The 27869-nt window shown below is 33.1% G+C and overlaps 1 protein-coding gene across 9 annotated transcripts in view; it reads right to left on the reverse strand.

Annotated features, from left to right (window-relative positions):
• Atrx (ATRX chromatin remodeler) overlaps positions 1 to 27869 on the reverse strand; it is a 226069-nt gene that overhangs the window by 23835 nt on the left and 174365 nt on the right. For all 9 annotated transcript variants that reach the window (XM_040281649.2, XM_040281657.2, XM_021734672.3 and 6 more), the window contains 4 exons: positions 27329 to 27435; positions 16448 to 16556; positions 9380 to 9557; positions 7577 to 7771 (listed from right to left, as the gene is read on the reverse strand). In XM_040281649.2, coding sequence (XP_040137583.1) covers positions 7577 to 7771; positions 9380 to 9557; positions 16448 to 16556; positions 27329 to 27435 — 589 coding nt within the window. The remainder of the gene's footprint in view (positions 1 to 7576; positions 7772 to 9379; positions 9558 to 16447; positions 16557 to 27328; positions 27436 to 27869) is intronic.

A 27869-nucleotide genomic window follows, 5' to 3' on the forward strand; every position in this document is an offset into this window, starting at 1 on the left:
TCATAGGCACCCTAAAACATTTTTAGTGTATTAATGAATAAATAAGCTTCATTATTTAGGTTAAAATTCACTCTCTACACCTTTGAGAGCTACATTCTATCACCAATTATTGAGATTATCATTTATTTTTGTGAAATGTCTAAAGAAAAAGTAGGTTCAACCATCCATCATGTCAGTTTAGGAACCAACCTCCTCAACAAGACTCCTGAAGCACAAGAAGTAAAATCAATAATTAATAAATGGAATAATGGCATCAATCTAAAAAGCTTCTTCACAGCAAAGGAAACCATCAAGAACATGAAAAGAGAGCTGACAGAATGGGAGAAAATCTTTGCCATCTACACCTCAGATAGAGCATTAATCTCCAGGATATATAAAGAACTCAAAAAACTTAACACCAAAAAAACAAATAACTCAATTGGTAAATGGGCAAAGAAACTGAACAGACACTTCATAGAAGAAGAAATATAAATGGTCAATAAATATATGAAAACATGCTCAATTAGAGAAATGAAAATTAAAACTACACTGAGATTTCATCTCACTCTAGTCAGAACAGCAATTATCAAGAATATAAGCAACAATAAATGTTGGTGAGGATGTGGAGAATAGGCACACTCATACATTGCTGGTGGGACTATAAAGTGGTGCGACTACTCTGAAAAGCAATATGGAGCTTCCTCAGAAAACTTGTAATGGAACCAACATTTGTCCCGGTTAAATCAGCATACTCTATATAGTGATATGGCCACATCAATGTTTATAGCAGCTCAATTCACAATAACTAAGCTTATGGAACCAACCTAGGTACCCTTCAACAGATGAATGGATATATGTGGTGTACACACACACACACACACACACACACACACACACACACACACACACACACACACACACGAATATTACTTAGCCAAAAAGAAAAACAAAATTATGCCATTTGCCAGGAAAAGGATGAAACAAAAGACTCTCATGCTAAGTGAAATAACCCATTCTTCCACAAAAATGAAGGCTGAATGTTCTGATATACCAATGCTGACTCACAGTGGGAGAGGGAGGTGGTCACCAGATTGATCAGGGAAGACTGGCAGGAAGGGAGGGGGAAAAGGGAATGACAAAGACAGTAGAATGAATTGGACATAACCTTCCTATGTTCACATGCGAATACATAACCAGTGTATTTCCACATCATGTATAAACACAAAAATGGGAAGTTACACTCTATGTATGTATGGTATGTCAAAATACATTCTACTGCCATGTATCACTAAAAAGAACAAGAAAAAAAATTTACTGCCAGTCTAATGATGCAAAACCCCACATTCATCATACAACAGCCTCATTCAAGAACTTCTAATGAATACTATTTTAAATTCAAATGCCTCCACTTGCCTTTCATGGGTCTCACAGTTGGCCTCACACTACCAATCCAATGTGAACTCTTCTTTAGATCCATTTCTTCATCATCCCTTAGGCCTAAGGCCTTCTATCCTTCTGGACAAACTTTCTAACTGGTTGTCTATATCTCATTCTTTACTTAATCCAATTAAATGATAATCATATTTTATGGGCCAACTTCTCTGATTTATATCATCAAAATTGTACCCGAGGGCTAGGGTTGTAGCTCAGTCATACAGCGCTTTGCCTAGCACATGTGAAGCACCACATAAAAAAATAAATGTATTATGTCCATCTACAACTAAAATTTTTTAAATGTATCCAAAAGCTACATTCTTCTTTCCTATCTTTTATAGCAAACATACTGCTAGTCACATCAGCCCTTCATTCTTTTTTTAAAAAATTTTTTAAGTTGTAGATGAACACAATGTCTTTATTCATTTATTTTTATGTGGTGCTGAGGATCGAACCCAATGCCTCATATGTGCTAGGCAAGAGCTTTACCACTGAGCCACAACCCCAGCCCCAATTCTTTTGTTTTTAAGAATGTTACTTTCTTTCCCCAATTGGACTATCATCTCCTTCAGGTAAATCTCACATATACCCTAAGCCTTATAGATCCCTGACAGTTTTTTAGTTACTGTGATAGTTCCTAGAAAGGTAGCATGGTATAGTTTTTCTTAAAACTTTTTTGCCTTGTTTCTCACACTTGGAAATAATTTCCGCCCCACCCAGCTGGAGATCTAACTCAGGGCCTCTAGCATGCTAATCAAGTGCTCTACCACTAAGGTATATCCCCAGCCACTGGAAATAATGTTCTAATCTTTGTTTGAGAGGCAGTAAATATAAGATTAAGAGTACATGTGCCCCCAAATCGGGATGAGACCCTTGGCTTCACAAATGCTAGGCAAGTGTTCTGCCACTGTGCTACTTCCCCAGCCCCAGAATACATGCTTTTCTGAGTTAAACAGATGTGATTAGAAGGCCAGCTTCAACACAAATTAAGTGTATAAACTTGGGTAAGTTACATAACTCTCCAGCCTCAATTTTCTCATATTGATAATGAAAACAATATTACCTGGTTTTCAGTTGCTACTGGATTGAGGAAGATAATCTGAACAAGCTGTTTAGCCCAAAGTATGATATATCAGAAGAAATTAGTAAGTTAAATATAATTTTCCTTTTTTAAAATTTTTAGTTGTACACGTACAAAACATCTTTCTTTCTTTCTTTTTTATGTAGTGCTAAAGATCAAGCCCAGTGCCTCATGCATGTGAGGAAGCACTCAACCACTGAGCTACAACTCCAGTCCCTAATTTTTCTTTTTTAAAGAATGATGGGACAGTTGAAGCACTTTGTGTTAATATGGCATTTGATGACCAGACACTGAATCTACTGGTGCCTCGTTCATGGACTACTCACTCAGTCTCTAGAGCTATGAGAAACAAATATTTCTTTTACAGTTAGCTAGTTTATGGCATTTTTGTAATAGCAGCCCAAACTGACTAAGACAATAATAATTTCATGAATGCTTACAATATTCTTTGTACTCTATATATTGAATTTTTAATTAAAAAGATGGGGTCCAAACTGGAAAAACAAGGTGGTAAGCCAAGGAGGGACTTTAGAGACTGGGAAAAGGAATGAGAAAATTATGGGCCAGCTATTTAAAACAATGGCATTTGGGCTGGGGCTGTAGCTCAGTGGCAGAGCACTTGCCTAGCATGCATGAGGCCCTGGGTTTGATCCTAAGCACCACAGAAAAGTAAATGAATAAAATAAAGGCATGGTGTCCATCCACAACTACCAAAAACAAAAGGCATTTGACATTTCTTTTCATTTTTGCTCTTTGGCAAAGCACTAAAAGCAATATACACTAAGAGAAGTCTGTAAAGCAGGATACCTTTAAAGATTCAGAGTTCCAATTACAAATAACAGATGGTTTCTTTCCAGATAGCCTATAATAATTAAATTGTACTTCCTAGGGAATTTTTAAACTCTTCTTTAAAGCACAGACAATGTCTTATTCTTCTTACTATATCCTTATAGCGCCTTTCAAAGTCAGCAAATAATAAATGCTTATTCAATTAAAAGTATTTCCTATAACCAGAAATCCACCATGTAGTGAATAAACTTAAAGCAATCTTCCCTTTTGAAAATTCGAATGTTTGCTTCCTATTGGAAAATTACTAATCATGAGCTATTTCTTGTAAAAGTTAGATTTAAATATTAGTATAATTTTAGGAAGTATGTTAATTTTACAAATATATATGTATGTACTTCTCAAAAAGGGAAACTTCACTATTTTTAAATGATAAAAATAGGTACAAATCCTGAAAAGAATACTTCTTGCCATTTAAAATCATGAAAATTGTTGTGAATACAAAAGTTAATAGAAAAATAAAGTAGATACGCTATGCAGTAATTTTAAAATGACAATATATGTGCCAATACAGAAACATGTTCAAAATACATGAAGGTGAAAAAAGTAAGCTGTAGAAGAGTATGCATTGTATGGTTTCCATTTGTGTTTGTGTACTTTTAAAGGTATGAAAACAAACCTGTTTCTGCATAGGGAATTTCTCAGTCTATTCAAGAATCTTAACATTCTGTGATATAATTAAGAAAGTCAAATTATCAATTTAATATTTCATAACATGCATATTGAAATGATACTTTTTATTAAAGCATATTGAAAATAATAGAAAAATGGTCAAATTAAACCTTGAGTGGATCTAACTAAGTCCAAGGGACTTCACAGCAGTTGTCACTATGACAAACTCTTGGGTTGGAGATATAGCTCAGTGGTAGACTAGTTATATAGCATGCTGGAGACCCTAATTGATCCCCAGCAAAAGGGCAAACAAATGAAATGCTTTCCTAAATGGTTTTTTTTTAATATTTATTTTTTGTCGTTGGACACAATAACTTTATTTATTTATATGTGGTGCTGAGGATCGAACCCAGGGACTTGAATGTGCGAGGCGAGTGCTCTACCACTGAGCCATAACCCCAGCCCCTTTCCTAAATGTTTTATCAGTGAACTTTAAGTTCATTGATTAGAAAAATATTTGCTCACATATATAAAATTAAAATATTTTAAAATGCTATATATTAGCACTTGAAAAACATTTATTTCTATTCCTATTTGCTTTAATTAAATGTGTCCAACCATATTAAGAGCTAATATACTTCTGAGTTTCTAACTTAGGGCCAGGCTAGTTAGGCTTCCCTAGCCACTGTGAATTAGTATGCAATTTCATTTTATTTGCAGTGCTGGGATTCAAACACAGGACCTTTGCCCATGCTAGGCAAGCTCTCCAACAATGAGCTATACCCTTGACCCCTACTTTTGAGAGTGTTATTTTTACAAGTGACTAAACTTTGATGAATGGAGTGGATACCCAGGTAGCTACTTTTCCCATTCTTTTAACTGTGGCATAGAACATTAAATACTTGAATTTGAAACCAAAATAACTGGAAATCCACCACTCCCTGCAAAATGGCTTTTAGATAATGAAAATCAGTTTAAATGAGTAACATCTTTATTTAAGTGAGAAAACATGTAGATTTTCTTCTATGTTCAAAAGGGTCAAAATGACATCTACCATCATATCAAATTTCATAAAATAAACACACAACTGCTGTTTTACCTAGAAGTGTTTATACTTGCTATATTACTATTAAATAACAATTTCTTATCTGAAAATGTACCAGAATATAGATGTAGATATTAGTCTTGGCTCTGCCATTCACTAGCTGAAAACTGTGGTAAGTCAATGTCTCTAATTCAAACTTTTCCCATTTATAAAACAAGAGGGATTTACTAGATTATCTCTTAGAGTCTTTTCCAAGTGCAGGAAGTCTTACTTTATTACAGTGAAAAGCACTGAATAAATAGTACTATTTTATATGCTGATTCTTTTTTATATAGCGGAATAAACAATTATTTGCCTCTAACAGTGTAACAGTGTAAGAAACGTTAATGTATATATTAAGGAAATCTGAATTATAATGTTAATTCAACAAATTACTGTCCAATCAGAAAAGTTATTTCAATGATCAACTAAGGTAACATTGAAATACTTAAAAAACGTTTAAGTACTATAGAGATTTTTAAGTAAAAATTATTTTCAATTAAGTTCTACAACTTCATAATTTTTGACATATAAAAGCTATAAAAACTTAACCCATTTTGTCACATTATCCCAAATGTGGAATACCTATAAAAACGTAAATACATAATAACATAATTACATAAAATTTATACTAATATTAATTAATAATATATAATCGATAGATTATGATTTCTGACTTTTGTTTGGTACTGGAAATTAAACCCAGGGGTGCTTTCCACTGAGTTATATCCCCAGTCCTTTTGTTTTTTATTTTCAGACGGGTCTCCCTAAAGTTGTTGAGGCTGGCCTCTCAGTCTCCCAATTTGCTAGGATTTTTAGGTGTGCACCACCAAGTCCAACTGACTTCCAACTTATTAAATCTACCAGTGTCAATTTTATTGAAATACTCACAGAATTGAAAACTTGGAATTTAATGGATTAATGGACTTAATGAATTTAGAGATATGATGAAACTATTGCTATAATTGATGTCATGAGCATAACCAACACTTCTAAATATTTCATCCCACTCTTAACATTGAACTACATACCCACCCCTATTTTATTTTATTTAGAGAAAGAGTCTTACTGAGTTGCTTAGTTCCTCACTGTTGCTGAGGCTATCTTTGAACTTGTGACCTTCCTACCTCAGACTTCCAAACTACTGGGATTACAGGCCTGCGCCACCATGTCTGACCCACTTTTTAAAAATAAAAACACTTAATATAAAATCTACCTTCTCGACAAAGTTTTAAGTATACAATGTAGTACTATTAACTGCAGACACTATGCCTAGAACTAGTTTATCTTGCCTAACTAAAACTTGGTGTTCTTTGACAAATGTCTTCCATTTTCCCTTCCTCTTAGACCTCAGCAACTACCATTTTCCTCTCTGCTTCTATGAATTTTAGATTTTGCATTTAAGTGGTATCATATAGTTTATGTTCTGTGTCCTTTTTTCACTTAGCTTAATACCCTCCAGTCATTCATGTTATTGCAATCAGAAGGATTTCTTGCCTTTTTAAGGCTGAATAATATTCCATTGTACGTATATTTCACATATTCTTTACCCATTCATCTGTTGATGGAAATGAGGTTATTTTCATGTCTTAGCTATTGTGAATAATGTTGCAATGAACACAGGATTTCAGAGACATCTCTTCAAGATCCTTATTTCAATTCCTTTGGTTATAGACCTAGAAGTGAGATTGCTGGATCATATGGTAGCTCCATTTTTTAGTTTTTTAAAGAACTTCCATACTGTTTTCAATAGTGGCTGTATAATTCACATTCCCACCAACAGTATACTGTATTCTCCATCTCCTCATGAGCACCTAGTGTCTTTGTATTTTTGACAATAAGTTATCCTAATAGGTGTGAAGTGGTATCTCTGTTATAGTTTAGATTTGCATTTCCCTGATAATTTGTCATAAAGAAAAATCCATCAACAATGTTGCTTAATTCTTAAAGATTTCATCTGTTCAGTAGAGTTTGCTATGACAAATTCAGAAAATTACATTACTTATAATCATTTCATTTTTCTCTGAACAAAATGTATTCATGTGTTGCTTTGTATATTTCTGTATTTAGTGAAAATAGGAGACTAAGTAGATACCAAGATATCTGCAATGAATACCTTTTGAAATACTTGTTGGGTATTTGCTGACTCTTACTTGCTCTATGATAGAAAAGAATGCTAAACAAGACAGAATTATAAAGTATAATATAGACTTATTTAAATTATGAATGCTCTCTACTGGAGATTTCTTAAAAGAGAATCATACTATTTGTTTTAAGGTCTCAGATGTTTTTCTGAGGTGAGGGCAGAAATGTTTACTTAGCATAAAATACATATTTCAAAATATGTTTCTTTTCAGTGTTATATGGAAAACGTATCAAGCATCTTCTCACTTGTAATTATCTGAACAAGTTTATTAAATACAATTTTCACACTGAAAATGGAAATATAGTCTCAATCAGATGACTAACTTTCAGAGTAACAGTAAAACTTCCTTGGTCCATGTTCACTATTTTTAAGCCAATAACTTAAATATGTTTACCTTTGGCAGCATGGGAGTATCCCTCTTCTTCTTCTTTTCTGAATTAGGGTCATCTAATAAGTCTGGCTCAAAAGTATAAAGTTCAGTAAGCTCATTCATAGTAAAATGGCGCTCAACCTGTTGTTGATCAACGACTCGAAAAGATAATGACTGCTTAGTTACTTGCCGATCATATATCTTATCTTCCATGGTTCCCTTTGTAAAAAGAAGGAACAATATACCAATAAATAAAATTCTATAAACATGAAACTTCATCAGGAGAAATATGGTTACTAGTTAATATGAGATGGTAAAACTTCCAGATAATCATTTGTCATGAAGGAAAATTTATTAGAAATATGGTTTAATTTATCAAAAATTTCATCTGTTCACCACAGATTGCCATGACAAATTAAGAGAATCACATTCCTGGTAATAATTCCATATTATCTGGACAAAATGCATTCATGTGTTGCTTTATATTTCTTTGCGTGGTGAAAGTGACAGCAGGTAGCTACCAGGAATAAATAGAAATAAAAAGGATAAATGCAATTAGGATTTAGGTGAATACTAAAGTTAGAATGCAAAAGAACAGTTTAATTCCTTTTCCATGGAATATAATGAGCTATCAACAATCACCATAAATCAACTTTGTATCAAGAATTACTTTGTATAATTTCAGGACAGAAAACAAAAATGCCATTTCCATTATATATATGTAGCATCATAAGCTACAATATAAAGAATCTCTACACAAAATAACAGGAAAGTGTTTATAATGAGGATATCAATCTTATCACATACTAAAGAAGATAAAATAAGCAGGGATCTACCAGAAAGTCTTGAATTGACAAGACCAGATTTGGAGACAGGCAGAAAATGATAACACCTGCTCCCAAAGCAGATGTACCAGTTAGAAGGACAAGCTGATACTATAAACCTATTATTACCTCTGAATGCAACCACTTATTTTTAATTTTTACTTTTTTGGCACTAGAGATTGAATGCAGGGATACACTACCACTGAGCTGCATCCCCAGCCCTTCTTCTTCTTCTTTTTTTTTTTTTTTTAATTTCAGAGAGGTCTACTAAGTTGCCCAGGCTAGCCCCGAATTTGCAATCCTTTTGCCTTCAATTTCTGATTAGCTGGAATTACAGGTGTGCACCACTACACCTGGCAAAATGCATCTATTTATCTGATTTTGTTTTTCTTAACTTTGAGTATTGTTTTTTAATACTTGGTTTTATACTTAAATCACCCTAATAGTTTCACCTACATAGTATTAAATACTCTTTGTAACAATTCTGTTGGTAAAATAAATTGGCTTTTTATTTACCCACATTTCTCAAATTAAGAGAAAACTAGTAGCCACTGAAAAACAACTACCTGCTCTTCTATAAGCAAATTAGATTTACTCATTGGCTTTTTAACATGTGCAAAGTAAATGAACTATAAATATTAAACTATCCTTAACTAGCAAGAAAATACTAAATCTGTTTACTCATACAAAATAATCTCAAAGGCTTGGGATGTAGCTCAATGGTAGAATGTTTAGCATGTGTGAGGCCCTGTACTGGGGTTCGATTCCCAGTACTGCAAAACAACAACAAAAAATATCAAGAAAGCTGACACTATAGAAATTAATGAACTGCAGAACAGAAAACTGGGAGGGGCCAAATTTGACTTCTGCTGCTTTATTTATAGGAATGACATATTCAACTATGTTTGCTTCTCAATAGTAGTTACATGTACATCCTGTATCTCTAAAATATTATTCATCCAAATTTTCAGTAGAATAAAGAGAATATGAGTTATAAACCTACCTGAGCTAAGAACCTATACACATAAACAGGCTTAGTTTGTCCAAAGCGATAAACTCTGAATATACTCTGGATGTCATAAGATGGATTCCAAGAAGCATCAAATATAATTACTCGATTAGCAGCTACCAGATTAATTCCAAGAGATCCTGCTTTGGTGGAAATGATAAACAACCGCCCTCTGAAAATGAAAATATAGGATACATGCTTTAGTAATAAATACTTTATAGATATTTTATTTATGATATGACTTTTTGATCCTAGTGAAGTTTTTATATTATCATAAGTTCAGAGAATTCATTTTCTTTCTTTCTTTCATTTTTTTTTTTGGTACTGGGGATTAAATCCAAGGGCACTTTGCACCACTAAGCTATTTCCCCAGCCCTTTCTTAGTTTGAGATAGGGTCTACTAAGTTAGTGGCAAGCCTTGAAGTTATCATCTTCCTGCCTCAGCCTCCTGAGTCACTGGGATTACAAGTATATGCACTGTGACTGGTCATTTCTTACTTATGGAAGAAAATAAGGCATCTAAGGAGTCAGACTCATGATTTATATTCTCAGGAAGGATCTTATTGACAGAAAATAAAAAGCTTTATTTAAGAAGAAAAATGGATATGATGATCTTATGTATGCAATGTATTCAAAGGTTTATCTCCCCACAGATTTCTGAGCAATTTTAGAAAAATTACATGTAATTTGAAAGCCCATATTGTGTTAGATACTGTTATAAGCACTCAATATATCAAAATAAAAAACAGTGCATAAGGAACTGAGTGTAGTAGGGTTCACTCATACACAAACAATTATAGAGTAACAAATTTAAAGAGAAAAAATAGGATACATGTAAAGAAATAGCTAAACTAAAAGGAAGAACACAAAGGGCTCCATGAAGGGTGTGTTTAAAGAAAAATAATTACACTAATAGATAATCTGACATGTTGGAACAAAAGGACTGAAAATATTTCTATAGAAGAATTTGAGAATGAATTAGGGACAGGTACATAGAAATCCAAGCAAATGGTTAATACAAATGATCACTTCAGGGAAATAAACAAGAACACAGCCCAGTACAGTGGTGCACCCCTGTGATCCCAGTGGCTAGAAGGCTGAAACAGGAGGATCTCAAGTTCAAAACCAGCCTCAGCAAAAGCAAGGTGCTAAGTAATTAAGTGAATTTCTATCTCTAAATAAAATACAAATAGGGCTGGGGATGTGGCTCAGTGACCGAGTTCAATCTCTGGTTCCAATACATATAAAATAAAAATAAACAGAAACACATAAAAGGAAAACTAATCACAGTATGTAAATGACTTAAGAACATTTACACAGTCACAATAAGGCAAACACTCCAAAAATTGATTTAGGTAAACAGTATGAAAAATTATATTGGCAAAATGAGCAAGAAGTGATGTATGGATAAATTCCTACCTTAGACTGTAGTAAGGATATGTGTACAAAAACACCAGAATAACATGAGATAAAATTAATTACCTCTGGAAAGTAGAAATCATGGATAGAAAGAGGCTGGTCAAAGTATTGGTTTTTAAGCCTTGCAAAACTATTCACTTTTAATATGTAAATATATTACTTTGATACAAATAAAAATTTAATTTGAAAACAAAGATAATATTTTTTGAAAGTATAAAAAAGTTTAAGGGGAAAAAACTATATAGGTCCATTCCCCTCCATTCATATCACTGTACATTTCCTCCTATTGGTCTCATTTTTCTAATCATATACTTTTTTGGTTAAGTCAACACAGTATCTGTATACACAGATTATATTACAAACATTTCTTTTTTTTTTAGAGAGAGAGAGAGAGAATATGAATGAATGAATTTGTTTTAAAATATTTATTTTTCAGTTCTCGGCAGACACAACATCTTTGTTTATATGTGGTGCTGAGGATCGAACCTGGGCCGCACGCATGCCAGGAGAGCGTGCTACCTACCGATTGAGCCACATCCCCGCCCTTACAAACATTTCTTTAAAAATTTTTTTTATACACGTCATGCCTGTTAGCTACCTCTTTCACTGGATTGCCATATAATAATTTAGTGATTGGTTTATTCTTGGCAACTTATATGAAAATGAGAAAAACTCTGGGAAAAGCCCTCAGCAATCACCATATAATTCCTTTACACTAAGCCTTGTTTTCTATACCTTCATGACAGAAAATTACCATTAAAATGCCAGCCCATTACATTTATAGCACTATATACCAGATTGCAGGGAGACACTAAATTTGAATAATGGGTTTATTTTCAGTTTACCAATCATATTGTTTATTAAAGAAAAATCTAGTACAAAGGAACAGATATAAAAATGAATGTTCTATATGAATTTAGTGTAATCACACATCTAGGAAAATTACCACAAAAATGACCAATTTCCAAGAAAATACATTCATCAATGTTATATATAATAGCAAAAACTTCAAAATAAAAAGTACAACAACACATGTAACTACAATCTGATAGGGCTTGTGGTTCTAAAATGCTTGCCTAACGTGCAAAACCCTGGGTTCAACTTCGAGTACCACACAAAAAAAATAAATAAAAAAGAAGGAAGGGCCATTCACTATTTTAAATGGGCTATATTGCCATTAAAAATTCAAAACATTATGTTGTGTGAAAAAAAGGATACAGAACCTTCTTAAATAAAAATTAAATTACATTGAAACATAAAACACATATACACATAATGTTCATAGTGAGTTATCTTGGTCAGGTGGGTTATGATTGTTTTCTGATTTTGTTTTGTTTTTTGTTTTCTTGTACCAGAGATTGGACCTAGGGGCACTTAACCCTGAGCTACACCCCTAGCACATTTTATATTTTATTTAAAGACAGGGTCTCATTAAGTTGCACAGGGCCTTGTTAAGTTGCTTGAGGCTTTGCAATCCTTTTACCTCAGCCTCCTGAGCTGCTGGGATTACAGGTGTGTGCCAACATACCTGGCTGTTTTCTTCTTTTTACTTTTTAAAAATATATATGCATTATAGAGAACAATTCCTCAAAAAGAACAAACTACTATAACTCATTTACTATGAAAGAGATCATTTAATAGTCTTAATGCTATTAAGGAAATTTAACCAACAATCTTAAAACTCTCCCTCAAAAAAGAAGAAGAAAATAATCTGGCAAAATTTTACAACATGTTATTGTTTGGGTCTGGAATGTCCCCACCCCTAGAACTCATGTATTGAAGGCTTGGGCCCCAATGCAGCAAGGTTCAGAGATAGGGTTTAGGAGAAGTGAAAATTAACTATGAGGGCACTGATCTTGTCAATAGATTAATCAATTGATGAATTCATAATCTGTAAGGATTATTGGGAAGTGGTTGGTTCTTAGGTTATACCAACCTTCCAACCATGAAATGAAACCCTGAGCCAAAACAAAGCTTTCCTCCTTTAAGTTATTTATGTCAAATATTTTCCTCACAGTGATGTAACACCTAAGACACAAGGCATTTAAAATATAAATCTATAAAACCTCTTTAAGAAAATAGAAAAGGCAATACTTCTCAATAAATTTTATGAAGCCAATATTATCCTGATGCCAAATTCAAACAAAGACTATACAAAAACAACTAAATTCAGACCAATATCTTTCATCAACTCCTCCCAACAAAACATTAGCAAATAGCAGCACCCAGTACCATAACTATACATATCACCAAGTAAAGGTTTTTTCCAGGAATGGAAAGCTGAGTCAATATCTAAAAATCACTCTATATAAAATACCATATTAACAAGGTAAAGTAAAATAAAACGAAACATAATTGACATAGAAAAAACATTCGACAAAAATTAAACACCAAATAATAATAAAAACTCCTGGCAAATTAAGACTATTGAGAAACTTCCTCAACTTGAAGGAGTACCTGCAAAAAACCTACAAATAAACTGGATATGGTGGTGCATGCCTATAATCCCAGCTACTTGACAGACAGAAGCAGCCTTCTGAAAATAAAATTTGAAAAGGATTAGGAATGTTAGCTCAGTGATAATGCACTTGCCTAGATGCATGAGGCCCCAGGTTTTATAGGCAGGACCGCAAAAATCAAATAAAAACCCATAGCTAAAATCATAGTTAATAAAGACTAAATGCTTTTAAGTTCAGGAAGAGTCAAGGATATCCAATCTTAACACTTTGATTCATCACATTACTGCCAATTCGAGCCAGTGTATTAAGTCAAGAAAAGAACAAACAACATACATATCAGAAAGGAAGAAATGAAACTATCCCTACATATAAATAACATAATGTTCAATGTAGAAAATCCTAAAAAAATCTCCAAAATAAACTCCTATAACAAAAGCAGCAAAATCAGACAGAATATCAACACAAAAATCAACTGCATTTCTATATGCTAACAATGAATACAGGGAAACCAAAATTTAATACCATATCATCTGAAATCACTCAAAATAAAAATATTTACAGGTGTAAACCTAACAAAATATACATGAGACTTGTATGCTAGAAACTCAAAAACACTGAAAGTAATTAATGATAACATAAATGAAACTACACACTATTTACAAATCAGAAGTTTCAATAAAGACATTATTGTCCTTAAGACAAACAGATTCAACATGATTTCTATTTTAATAAGAATTGCAAGGGGCTGAGATTGTAACTCACTCATGGTAGATAAAGTGCCTAGCATGTATGAGCCCAGGGTTTGATCCAAACATACATACATACATATACACACACACACACACACACACACACACATACACACACACACACACACTCCTAAAGCATGTATCCAAATCAGAAACACTTTTTGGTTTATGTTTAGGAGTGATTCATTGACTAGTAATAGTAAGTAAGTCTATCTGACACCTCAGCATCTCCATTTCAATACTGTTCTGTACTCACATCAAGTATGAAAGTTATGGACCAGATCAAAATGCTATGGTGGTATTTAAAAATCTGGGATGCTGAGCAAATCAAAGTTTCAACCACGTTTGACGAATAAGAGTTACTTAATAAAATTACTTCTCAGCCCAGCATGGTTGGCACATGTCTTTGGTCTCAGCTACTTGGGGGCTGAGGCAGATATATTACTTGAGCCCATAAAAGGTCAGCCTAGGCAACATAGTAAGAACTGGTTTCTGAAAAAGTTATATAAAAATAAAATTACTTCTTCATACTCATGCACAGTAATTTTTTAAAACATGAAAACATATAAACAAATGTACTTATTCTTAAAGCAGTCTGATAATAACACACTTTATAAATTAACTGTACTCAAAACATCCCTATATAAGCACTCCTAACTCCTATAGATTATCAATTAATACTCTTCACATGACCTAACTGAAATTTCACTAGCCTGAAGCCTTGATTTGGTTCATGACTGCTAGAATTAAAAAATGTCTTTTGTAACACAATATTCCTCATTGTTTAAAATATTAAGACACACATTAGTCATCCTACCATTAAACTAATCCCCTCTCTGCCTTTGTTTCAAAGGCCATGCTTTCATATATTTGTGTTTAATGTGTAAGTATGTGTTGGTATGTTTATGTATGTATGTGTGTGTATATATGAAATTTTCATTGCTAAATGCATTTTGATTATGTCAATCAGTAACAGTTAAAAACAAAATAAAAACCGCATATATAAAGCACACTGTATCTATAGTTATTTAAATATTATGATTCCCATTTCTACAACAAAGAGATGACAAAAACTTTGCTAACTTTAAAATCATCAAGAGTCTGTCACCAATGATAATATAAAAATGGCCAGTAAGCACATAAAAAGATATTCAACATAATTTATCATTAGGGAAAGGCAAATTAAAAACTGCACAAGGCAAATCAATGTTTAAAGCAGCACAATTCACAACAGCTAAGCTGTGGAACCAACCTAGATGCCCTTCAGTTGATGAATGGATAACAAAAATGTGTTATAGATACACAATGGAATATTATTCAGCATTAAAAGAGAATAAAATCATGGCATTTGCAGGTGAATGGATGGAGTTGGAGAATATAATGCTAAGTGAAGTTAGCCAATCCCCAAAAACCAAATGCCAAAATGTTTTCTCTGATATAAGGATTCTAATTCATAATGGGGTTGGGGGGAAGCATGGGTGGATCAGAAGAAGTCTAGATAGAGCAAAGGGGGGGGAGGAGGGAGTATAAGGGAGGGGGCTTGGCGGTAGAAATGGTGGTGGAATGAGATGGACATCATTACCCTACGTACATGTATGAAGACACAAATGGTGTGACACTACCTTGTGTACAACCAAAGATATGAAAAATTGTGCTCTATATAGGTAATGTGAATTGAAATGCATTCTGCTGCCATACATAACAAATTAGAATTTAAAAAAACACATGAGGTACCATTATATAATTACTAGAAATAGGTAAAATAATTTTGTAAAAATATGACAAAAGTAAACACTAATAAGAATGCAGAACAATTGGAACTCTCACACACTATTGTTGGGAATACAAAATTGTACAGTCACTTGGGAAAACTGACAGCTATATATATATAAAATAAACTTACGATATAATCCAGAAATTATCATTCTGCATTTTCATTATACTGAAAGAGATCCCTATACTTACAAAAAACAGTACATGAATGTTTGGGGCAGCTATGATTTTAATCCCCAAACCTGGTAATAATGCAAAGTCCTTCAAGTAGAAATGGCTAAACAAACTGATAGATCCCTGCAAAGGACAATTATTCAACAAGAAAAAAGGAACATCAGCAATGACATGGATGAATTACAAATGCATTTCACTAAATGAAAGCAGTGAGACTAAATAGGCGGCAAAATGTGTGATTCCAGAGATGGAGATATAACTCAGGGGTAGAATGCATGCCAGAGGCCCTGGGTTCAATCACCAGGAAGAAAACAAACAAATAATTCCACGAATGAATTTGGAGAGGAGGGTGAAACTTGTATCTTGACTGTATCTTCCATTTATCAAAATTCTATAGAGAAGGATACACTAAAAAGAGTGAATTTTACTGTATGTAAATTAAAAATGACTTTAAAAGCCTCTCTTTACATACAGAAGATGATTCATACCTCACATTAGTTTCATCATTAAATTCTTCAGCCCATTTCTTCCTTGATTGTGCAGTAGTAGAACCATCTAAACGGTAGTAGTCAATATTTCGGAGCCATTTCCCCTCACCTGAAAATTTAATGAGAAAACACAAAAAGGATTTGATATATTGCTCTGCTAACATCTTTTCCTCCTTACTCACCACTTAAAAAGGATATATATTTATAATGCTGTATTTCCAGTATTTGTATAGTACCACACATACTTTTCTTAACCTAGGGACAATTAATTGTATTACAAATAAATTCACCACAAATTTCATTCAAAAAAATTTCAATTAAGTAGATATTGAACATAGGTGGTGGTTATTGTTTTAGTACCAGGGATTGAACCTAAGTGTCCTTAAAAACTAATCCATATCCCTAGCCCTTTTTAGTTTTTATTTTGAGACAGGTCTCAGCTAAGTTGCTTAGAGCCTCACTAAGTTTTAGAGGCTAGCTTTGAACATGCAATCCTCCTGCCTTTGCCCTCTCAAGTCACTGGGATTAAAGGCCTACACCACCATGCCTGGCTTCTGAACATACATGAGAATTTCATAAAAGCATTTCTTTGATTAAAATCCTTTACAACTGCCCAATGTAGGGCTGGGGTTGTGGCTCAGCAGTAGAGCACTCGCCTTGCACCTGCAAGACCCTGGGTTCGATCCTTAGCACCACATAAAAAAAAAATAAGTGAAATAAAGGTATTGTGTCCAACTACAACTAAAAAATAAATATTTTTTAAAAACTGTCCAAAGTATATGATAAACTGCACTTTGCTCATGAGGTATGCTTTAATTATGCAAATGGAGGGAAGGAAGGAAGAATGGGAATAGGAAAAACAGTAGAATTAATCAGACATAACTTTCCTATGTTCATTTATTAATATATGACCACTATAACTCCACATTATGTTCAACCACAGAATGGGATCCTAATTAGAATAAGTTTTACTCCATGTATGTATAATATGTCAAAATACATTCTACTATCATGAATATCTAAAAAGAATTTTTTTAAAAACCTACATAAAAACTCAAGTAAATATGCAAATAGCCAGGTTTCTCCCTTTTTTATTAACAACTTGGTAACTATCAGGTGAACACCAAAAACAATGACTTTATTCATTCACTGATCAAGTATTAACTGAGTGCCTGATATATGACAAAATCTTTTACTGGTTAGCCAAAAATTTCAGCATATATTTCCATTTTATGAATATTATTTGGGTGTTCATATATGTATCTATGTGTGAGTGTGAAGGTCTTAGGTATGTAAGTTAGTGTTCTGACGTCAACTTTTAGACAAGTTATGTAAAGGTTTCCCAAGACTTGCATTGATACCAGGAATTGAGAGCTTATAAAATTTTAATATTTCATACATAATCTTCATTCTGAATTTTTAAAATATTTTTTAGTTATAGCTGGACATAATACCTTATTTATTCTTATGTGGTGCTGAGGATCAAACCCAGGACCTCGTACATGCTAGGTGAGCACTCTACCACTGAGCTCCAACCCCAGCCCTTCATTCTGATTTTTTAACTATAAACATACTACTACTATTACCCATCCAAGAAAGATTCATATTTCCATGCTATAGAGTCTTAATAAATGAATATATATATGCCTTTTAACAAATTCTTTAAACTTAGTACATTTGTTAAATAGATGTTTTTTCATATGTTTATGATTTATGCATGTTTTATACTGAAAACCTAGAATTTCCTTGCTGAAAATTCAATAATGTCTAAAACGTAATTTTACTTATGATCTTTATTCATTCTATTAGGGAAAACAGCATATGTATCTATGGAAAAAAGAATTTGAGAGAAGAAGGTGGATAAAAAGGTCACATTTGTATTATAATCAGTCACTTCAACAGTATAAATATTGTAAAATATTATAATAAATATGCTAAACATAAATGGATAGAAAATAATATAACTATTTTTAAATGTTTTTATTAGAGCATTATAGATATATATAATAGTGGGGTTCATTTTGACATAATCATATATGCTGGAATATAATTTGCTCCATTTCATCCCAAGTACTTTCTCTTTCCCTCTTCTCCCTCCCGCTGTTCCCCTTACCATACTTACTAGTCTTCCTTCTATTTTTTTATTGTTTTATTTGGTGCTTTACGGATATGATTACTTAAAAAAGCATTTCAACATAGTTTCCTTTTTATTATAATGGTGATGAATCTCTAATACCACTTCCATGAATCCAATGCATAAAACCTGGTAGTATAGGTCAGTAGTTAATAATATAAACCTTGGAGTAAGACTCAATGAATTTAATTTCAGTTTCACTGTTTACTAACATTTTCACTTCATGCAAATAATTAAACTCCTTGTGCATCCATTTCTTTATAAAAATGGGGATAATTTTGTACCTCTTACACAGGGTTGCAGGAAGTCACTGTTTGTGCTTATGTGTTAAAAGTATTTCCCCTATGCTTTTTTTTCCCTCTAGCGTTACAAGATTTCTCAACTACATCATTGACCCATCTTGAGTTGATCTTTGTGAAGGGTGAGAATTGGGATCTAGTTTCACTCTTCCAAAAATGGATATCCAGTTTTCCCAGCAACATTTGTTAAATAGTTTGTCTTTTCTTCAATTTATCTTTTAGCACATTTTCAAGAATCAGATGACTGTATCTGTGTGGGTTTCTATTTGTGTGTTCTATTCTGTTGCATTTATGTGTCTGTTTTTATGCCAGTACCACACCCTTTTTGAATAGCTCTGTGATATAATTTGAAATCTGGAATTCTGAATTCTGATCCAAGTTGATATGAGGAATTATTTCAACTTGTATTTGCTTAAACTTGCTTTGTGGGCTAAAATATAATCTATTTCGGAGAAAGTTCCATGACCAATGGTAAAGAAAGTATTTTCAGCTATTGCTGGGTTAAATATTCTATAGATGGCTGTTATGTCCATTTAATCAATAGTATGTTTTAACTATGCAGTATCTTTGTTGATTTTATGTTGGGAAGACACATCAGTAAGAGAGGTATATTGAAATCACCAACTATTATTATATTTGAGCCAATTTGGGCCATAATGTTAGGTAGTGTTTTTCTTATGAAATTAGGGCATACATATTTACAATAGTCATATCTTATTTCTGCATTGTTCCCCTGTGTAGTGACCTTTTTTGTCTCTTCTTACTAATTTTGGATTGAAACCTGCTTTGATTGATATGAGAATAGCTACTCCTCCTTACGACTGAGTTCCATTTGCATGGAATATCATTTTCTATCCTATCACTTTCATCAGTCTGTGGATGTCTTTGCCAATGAGCTATGTTTCTTGGAAGGAATATATCATTGTATCTTGTTTATTAATCCAATCTGTCACTCTATGTCTTTTAATTGGAGGATTGATACCATTTATATTGTTATTATAGAGGTATGCATTTTATCCTGACATTTTCCTTTTTGTGATATTTGATCCAATCCTAATTCTTATTTGCTTACTTAACCATCTAATGATATCTATCCTTTCCCAAGCTCTCTTAGTTGTTTTCTTCTTTTCCTGTGTGTAGTATTGCTTTATCTTTTTGCAATGCTGGTTTAGTGGTCGTGAATTCCTTTAGCTCATAGTTGTTTGGAAAGTTTAAATTTCTGCTTTGATTCTAAAGGACACAATTTTACAGATTATGGCCATCAATATTAGCAGTTGTTTTCTTTCAGGGCTTGGAACATACCATTCAATGTCCCCTAGGCTTTAGAATTTCTATTAGGATATCAGCTGTTATTCTGCTAGGTTTGAATGTGTACATGACTTGATGTCCCTTTCTTGCAGTTTTTAAAATTCTTTATTTTTCTGGAATTCTCACATTTCAAATATAATGTACCATACATACGTTATTTTCTGTCTGGTCTATTTGGAGTTCAATCAGTGACATTACCCAGAGTTCTTATATATTCTGTTCAGTTTCTTAATTTTTTTCTTATTGTCTGAAATTCAATTCATGGACTTTATCTTGAAGTCCTGAGATTTTGTCTTCTGACTTATTTAATCTATTGGTGAGAATAAGTTAACTGAGTTTTTTATTTGAATGAGTTTACATTTCCAGGACATATTTGGTTCTTTTTAAGAATCTCTATCTCTTTATTGGAATGTTCCTTCATACCTTGTATTTTCTCCGTTAGGTTATTATTTAGATCTACTTTTAATTCACCGATCACTTTAACAATAATTTTTTAAAGTCTTTGGCAAACATTTCCTCTTCTTTAATATCTATAGGTTCAGTTTTTTGTGGATTATGAACATTTGGTGGCATCTTATTACCATGATTTCTTATGTTTCTATATTGAGATCTACAAATTTTGTGGGGCCAATCTCTATTTCACCATTATATGAGGGTTTTTCTAGAGATTTTCTTTTTCTTTAGAATGTGTCCCTGAGCTAGGGGTATAACTCAGTGTCAAAACGCCTGTTCAACATGTTCGCTATGAACTGTGAACAATCTCTAGCATCACATTGAAATATGAAAATCATCAGTAACTGTGACCACTTATGAGCAAAAATATATCCTATAAGACATATCAACTGATTAAAAATGTTCTGTACATGCTAGCAACTCAGGAGTCTGAAGAAGGATCACAAATTCAAGGTCAGTACCAACAACTTAGCAAATGCCAGTCTGAATATTAAAAAAATAAAATAAGTAGTGGCAAACTGTCCTTGGGTTCAATTTTTAGTACCCTTCCCCCCAAAAAAATGTTTACTACAAATTCACTAGTCCAGAAGTGGAAATAGCAAAATGGAAAGTGATACCCTATAATAGGCTGAAAAAATAGTGTCAAAAGTATAATGGATATTAAAATTATATAAAGTATTTGAGAAAATAGGAAGAAGCAGGAAAGAAAAAAAATGAAAATAAGAAGAGACAAGAATTGGCATGAACATACTTTATATAAAAAGATATGAAAATTCTGCTATATATGTAAAATAGAATTGCAATGCATTCTGCTGTCGTATATTAAAAAAATAAGATCAATTAAACAAAAAAGGAAAATAAGAAGATAGACACAAGACAAAAAAAAAAAGGAAACATGAAAGAGGGAGAAAGCATACAAAAAAGCAAGAAGAAAAAGAAGACTAAATCCAGTTAATATTAAAAAGAAAAAACATAGCCAGGCATGGTGGTACAACCTGTAACTCCAGTGACTTGGGAGGCTGAGGCAAGAGGACAAGTTTGAGACCACCATCAGCAACTTAGGCCCTAAATAACTTAGCAAAACCCTATATCACAAAATAAAAAATAAAAAGGCTGGGGATGTGGCTCAGTGTTTTAAGTACCACCAAGTTCAATCCCTGGTATACACCCCACACCCCAAATAAAAACCCAAACCAAAAACACAACAGCCAGGAGTAGTAGCACATGCCTATAATCCTAGCTATTCAAGAGGCTGAGGCAGAAGGATTCCAAATATGAAGCCAACCTCTATAACTTCCTGAGATCCTGTCTCAAAATATAAATAAATAAATCAATGAATGAATGAATGAATGAATGAATGAATGAATGAATGAATGAATAAATAAATAAATAAATAAAACAGTTGGGGACATAGCTCAGTGGTAAAGCATCCCTGGATTCATCCTGAGTACCACAAAACAAACACACATACATAAAGCCCAACCACTACAGGGAGAGTGGATAGGAAGAGAGACATAAGGAGAAAAATTGATAAGACAGTGAGAGTATAGAAAAGCAGAAGAAAAATAGAATGAATAAATTCAATTGGTATAACATTTTTTAAAATGCAGGGAGGAGGAACAGAGACATAAGAAAAGTGACAATAGAAAAAGAGGGAGGGGCTGGGGTTGTGGCTCAGTGGTAGAGTGCTTGCCTAGAATGTGTGAGGCACTGGTTTGATTCTCAGCACCATATAAAAATAAAAATACAGGTCCATTGACAACTAAAAAATAATTAAAAAAGAAGAAGGAAAATATGTAAGAAAAAGAGTGGGAGAGAGTAGGTAAAAACAAGAGAGAATGGAATGAATAACTCCAATTAAAGTAAAACAATACATAAAATTGGATTAAGATATGCAAAGTCAAAGAGTGGCAAGAATCTATCAAATTAACACAAAATAAAATACCAGTGAAATTTGAAATGCTAAGTTAAAGAATCTAAAATTATTCCCTGTAGAAGTATTTGAGACAGAAAGGTTTCTTACTGGACCTTCCAACTTTGGAATGCCAGCTACTGGGAAACAGAAAATGCACAAGTTTTAAATACATGACCTCTGAGTGTCTCTAGGCATGGGGTTAACAACTACATCATCTGTCTCTGTGTTGTGTTGGGAGCTGTATATTTAGTTTGTCACCCATCCAGGTCAGCATTTCTGCTTCAAAAGCTTCCAGAACTCAGATTCTTTCACCTCTCCATACTGACCTCAACATGCCTGCCACTGATGCATACCTGGGAAGTTCTGGCGTTTCTGTGGCATTAATAGGCACATAAAAACTCTTGGGAGGGTCTGAGGAATTTGCTCTAAGTGTCTGCAGTCCTGCAGCCAGATCTTTCTCTGGCTGAGAGGACTAATAGTATGAACCTCACCCACCTTTCTATCATGCCATTAGGAAACTCTGGAAGTTCCTGAAAGAATCCTGATGCTATTCTGCAGAGTGCCACAGGTGTGTACATACTGTTACCCCCAACTCTAACAGTATGTATTCTTGCCCTGCCCTTCCTCATGTAGCCAAGATGGGTATGAAAATTCCATGATTAATCTCAGAAGTTGAAATCTATTTGAAGAGATGAAACTCTACCAGACTATGTCAGGTTTGCACACACCTGTGTAGTTGTAGTCTACCAATTTCCAAGGAATTTCCATTGGCCTACTGCAGTCTAGAGTTCCACACAGGTTTGTGCTACTGTCTCATTTTTGAGTGCAGGTAGATTTTTGGACTGGGCCCCAGAAAATCAAATGAAAGTAATGGAAAAGTAGCCCACAGAAACAAAAATTGAAAGATAGGGCTGGGGCTATAGCTCATTGGAAGAGTGATTGCCTTGCACATGTGAGGCACTGCATTTGATCCCCCACATAAAATTAAATAAAATATATAAAAAAGAAACTTGCAAAACTGGATTTAAAAAAACAAAACTGAAAGATAGAAAAGAAAAGAGTGCCAAAAAGTATAGGTATTCTCTTTCTATGCTCAATCTTTTTACTCAGTATATCTAGTCACTGAGTCCACACTTCTTAAAATCTTTATGATTTCTTCTTTCAGCATTCCAAGAGAGAGAACAGAGACATAAGATACTCTGACTTGTAATCCATATATCTCTTCAGGGAGCTTTTGCTCTCCCCCACTGAGCACACCAGGCAAGGATGCAGTCTATTTCTCTATTCTTTCTCTCTCCTATTATTATTTAAAAAAATGTTCTGGGTTTCATATGGTCACTGAATGAGTTGGACTCCAGTGCAATAGGACTTTGGGGGGGAATAGGTGGGGGTAATGGGGATTGATGCTAGTACCACTGAGCTACATCCCCAGACATCATGAGAAAATGAAATTATAAGCTCAGCATATTTTAATAAAGATGTGCAATTCCTTAATAAAATACTTGTGATCTGAATCTAACAACACATAGAGAGAATCATAAGCCACGATCAAGTGAGATTTATCCCAGTTTTGCCAAGTTGATTTAATATTGAAATTTAAAATCAAAATAATATACTACATCAATAAAGAAAAAATAATTTATTCTCAATAGATGCAGAGAAATCATTTGAGAATATCCTATATTCTCTCATAATAAAAATACTCAACAAACTAAAATTACATTGAAACTTCATCTACTTGATAAACAACACCAATGAAAACCTACAGTTACTATCGTAGGAAATAACAGACTGGATATAAAAGACTGGATTTTCTACCCATAACATTAGGAACAAGACAAGGATGTCCACTGTTGCTACTTCCATTCAACATATAATGGAGTTCCCTAATATAGAGCAAAAGAGAAACAAACATAAATAAAAGACATTCATTTTAGAAAGAACTATTTCTATTTGTAAATGCCATGAGCTTGTAAACAGAATATCCAAAACAATCTTCTAAAAAAGATTAAATAAGAAAATAAATTCAGCCAGTTTGCAGCAGCCAAAATCAATATACAAAAGTCAATTTATACATTTCCAGAGAACAAAAATGAGAACAAAATCTCATTGCCAACAGCATCAAAAAGAATGAAACATGTAAGAATAAATTTAATAATAGAAGCATAGAATTTATACTCTGAAGACTACAAAATACTGGCTAAAGAAATTAAAGACCTTAACAAATAGTAAACATCCCATGTTCACAGGTTAGAATACTCTTATATTAAGATAGCAATACTTGCTAAAATTAAATATTGTGGAAACTCATGAGCAGACAAAACAATTTTGAAGAACTAAGTAGGAAGAGTCACACTTAATTTTTTTGCAGTGTTGGAGAACCAAACTCAAAACCTCACATGCTAGGCAAGCATTTTACCACTGAAGTATATCCTATCAATTCCCCAATTTTAAAACTTACTTTCAAAGCAATGGTAAACAAGGCAGTGAAATACTAGCATGAAGACTGACATAAAGATCAGTGGAACAGAACTAGGGGTCAGAAAACAAACCTATATCCTTTGATATACTTTTTAAAGTACCAAAATCATTAAATGAGGAAAGAATATTGTTTTCAACAAATAGTACTGGGACCACTGGATATCCACAGCAAAAGTCAGAAGATGGGGGGCTGGGGATGTGGCTCAAGCAGTAGCGTGCTCCCCTGGCATGCGCAGGGTGCTGGGTTTGATCCTTAGCACCACATAAAAGATGGAACCTTACTCCACAACATATATATAAAAAATAACTCAAAATGGATCAAAGATCCATTTAAAGATCCAATGTAAGAACATAAAACTTTTAAAAAGGAGTAAATCTTCATGGCTTTAGATTTGGCAATGGTTTCTTTAAAATGACATTAAAAGCACAACCAACAAAAAATAGATAAATAAACTTCATCAAAATGAAATCATTTTTGTATACAAAAGGTCACAATCAAAGTGAAAAGACAATTCACAGAATGAGAGAAAATATTTGCAAATAACATATCTAGTATGTAGAATATAATTTTGAAACATTCATATCTAAACAACAAAAGACAACAAATGCAATTTTAAGAAGAGCAAAAAAATGAGCGAAGGGCCTGAATAGACATTTTCCAAAGAAGATAAACAAACAAACAGCCAACAAGCACATGAAAAGATATTCAGTATTACTAGCCGTCAGATTAATGCAAATCAAAACCACATAGAGATGCCACTTTATAACCAATAAGGTGGCTAAAATTAAAAAAAGCAAAAAGAAAAAGAACAAGTGTCATGGGAGCCTTGATGCAGGAGGGTCTCAATTTTGCAGCCAACCTGAGAAGCTTAGTGAGACCCTGTCTTAAAAGATGAAAAGGGCTGGGAGTGTAGCTGGTAGAGTACACCTGGGTTCAATTGCCAAGAAGAAAGAAAAAAAAAGAGAGAGAGAAATAAATAACAAGTTTTGACAAGGATGTAAAGAAATTGAGATGCTTCTATATTATTCTTGGAGTATAAAATTATACAGTCAGGTGCAGAACAGTTTGGTGATTCCTCAATAATTTTAACAAAGAATTATCCTTTGACACACTAATTACACCCCAAGTATATATTCAGAAGAATCGAAAACAAGTGTTTAAATAAACAGAAATTGCATATGAATGTTCATAGCATCATTGTTATTAATAGCCAAAAGGTATCAATAGATGCAGAGAAATCATATTGAGCTCAAATATCTCAATGAATAAACAGATATTGAAACTGTGGCATTATTCAAACAATAAAATATTACTAGGCTATAAAATGGAAATAAATAATAATGCATGCTACAAATGGATTAACATTGAAAATACTGGGCAAAGTGAAAGAAGTCAGTCAACAAGAGACAATATATTATGTTCCCATTAATATGAGTGGTCCTAAATAGGACAATTTTATAGAGACATAAAGTAGATTAGCAGTTGCTTGGTTGTGAGGGAGTTGAGGGGGAGAGTAGGGAGGTAATCCCTAAAAGGTATAGGGATTTATTTGTTAGTGACTAAAATATTCCAACATTGACTATGGTGAATATCTGTGAATATATTAAAACCATTACCTTACATAAACTATTGATTTATTTGGTACCAGGGACTGAACCCAGGGAACACTTAACCACTGAGTCACATTCTCAGCCCTTTTTACTTTTTTTATTTTTGATACAGGGTCTCACTAAGTTGCCAAGGGAAGCCTTGAACCTACAATCCTCCTGCCTCAGTCTCCTAAGTTGCTGGGATTAAAAGCATGCACCACTACCCAGCTCCCCCTTCTATACTTTAAATCGGTAAATTTTATAGGTGAGAATTATATATTAACAAAGATATATAAAAATTAAAATTTTTACTATAATTACAACAACAAAGACTACTATATTAGGAAATTTTGTTAAATAATTCAATTTTAACTGCCCTTGTCACAAAAAGTTACTGTGAGGTGATAGATATGCTAATATATTTCACTAAATGGTCACATTATTAATATCTATTTGTATTGTATAATATGATGTTGTTAATACCAAATATACACAAGAATATTTTGTTTTAAAAAAAACAGAGGTATGTGAAAAGAACCAAGAGAAAGAATAGAAAAAATAAACAACTTATGTATTAGGGTTATGAGACTCACAACATTTTGTTTCCTTTATTGTTTTGTTTCCTTTATTGTTAAAATGTCTTTACAATATGTTTAAATAAGTATTTTAAAAATTATTTTATAGAAATGTTTGTAACTCACCTTTATAAATAAGGGGTTTGTCTTTATCTTCTGTTTTCTCTCTACTAGCCAATTCAAGAAAATCTTCAATCAGGTCCAGAGATATGAGTGACTGGCTGAAAACAAGACTGGAAAAAAAAAAAAAGATTAGTGTTCAAACACTAGAACATTCACCTTAAAAAAAAAAAATCACCTAGTAAAGGCTCCACTTCTTCCCAATCCATAAATTAACACAATTATAATCAAAATCTTAACAGGATTTTATGTAGAAATTAACACAACATGAGAGAGTAAAATTCATAAGGGAATGTCAAGTATTGAACAACCAAAACAATTTTGAGAATCAAAAAGTTGGAGGCTTAACTCTACATGATTCCAATACTGAAAAAGATACCGTAATCAAGACTACTGGTGAAAGGACAGGAACAGATCAATGGAACAGGAAAGAATACAGTCAGAGTCATATAATGTGGATAATTGGTTTTGGGCAACAGGGAAAAAGCAATTCAATAAAAATGGATAGTCTTTTTAATAATGGTCTTGGCAAAACTGGACATTCATA

This window comes from Ictidomys tridecemlineatus, chromosome X (genome assembly GCF_052094955.1).
Source record: "Ictidomys tridecemlineatus isolate mIctTri1 chromosome X, mIctTri1.hap1, whole genome shotgun sequence".
In the NCBI taxonomy this organism is placed as follows: domain Eukaryota; kingdom Metazoa; phylum Chordata; class Mammalia; order Rodentia; family Sciuridae; genus Ictidomys; species Ictidomys tridecemlineatus.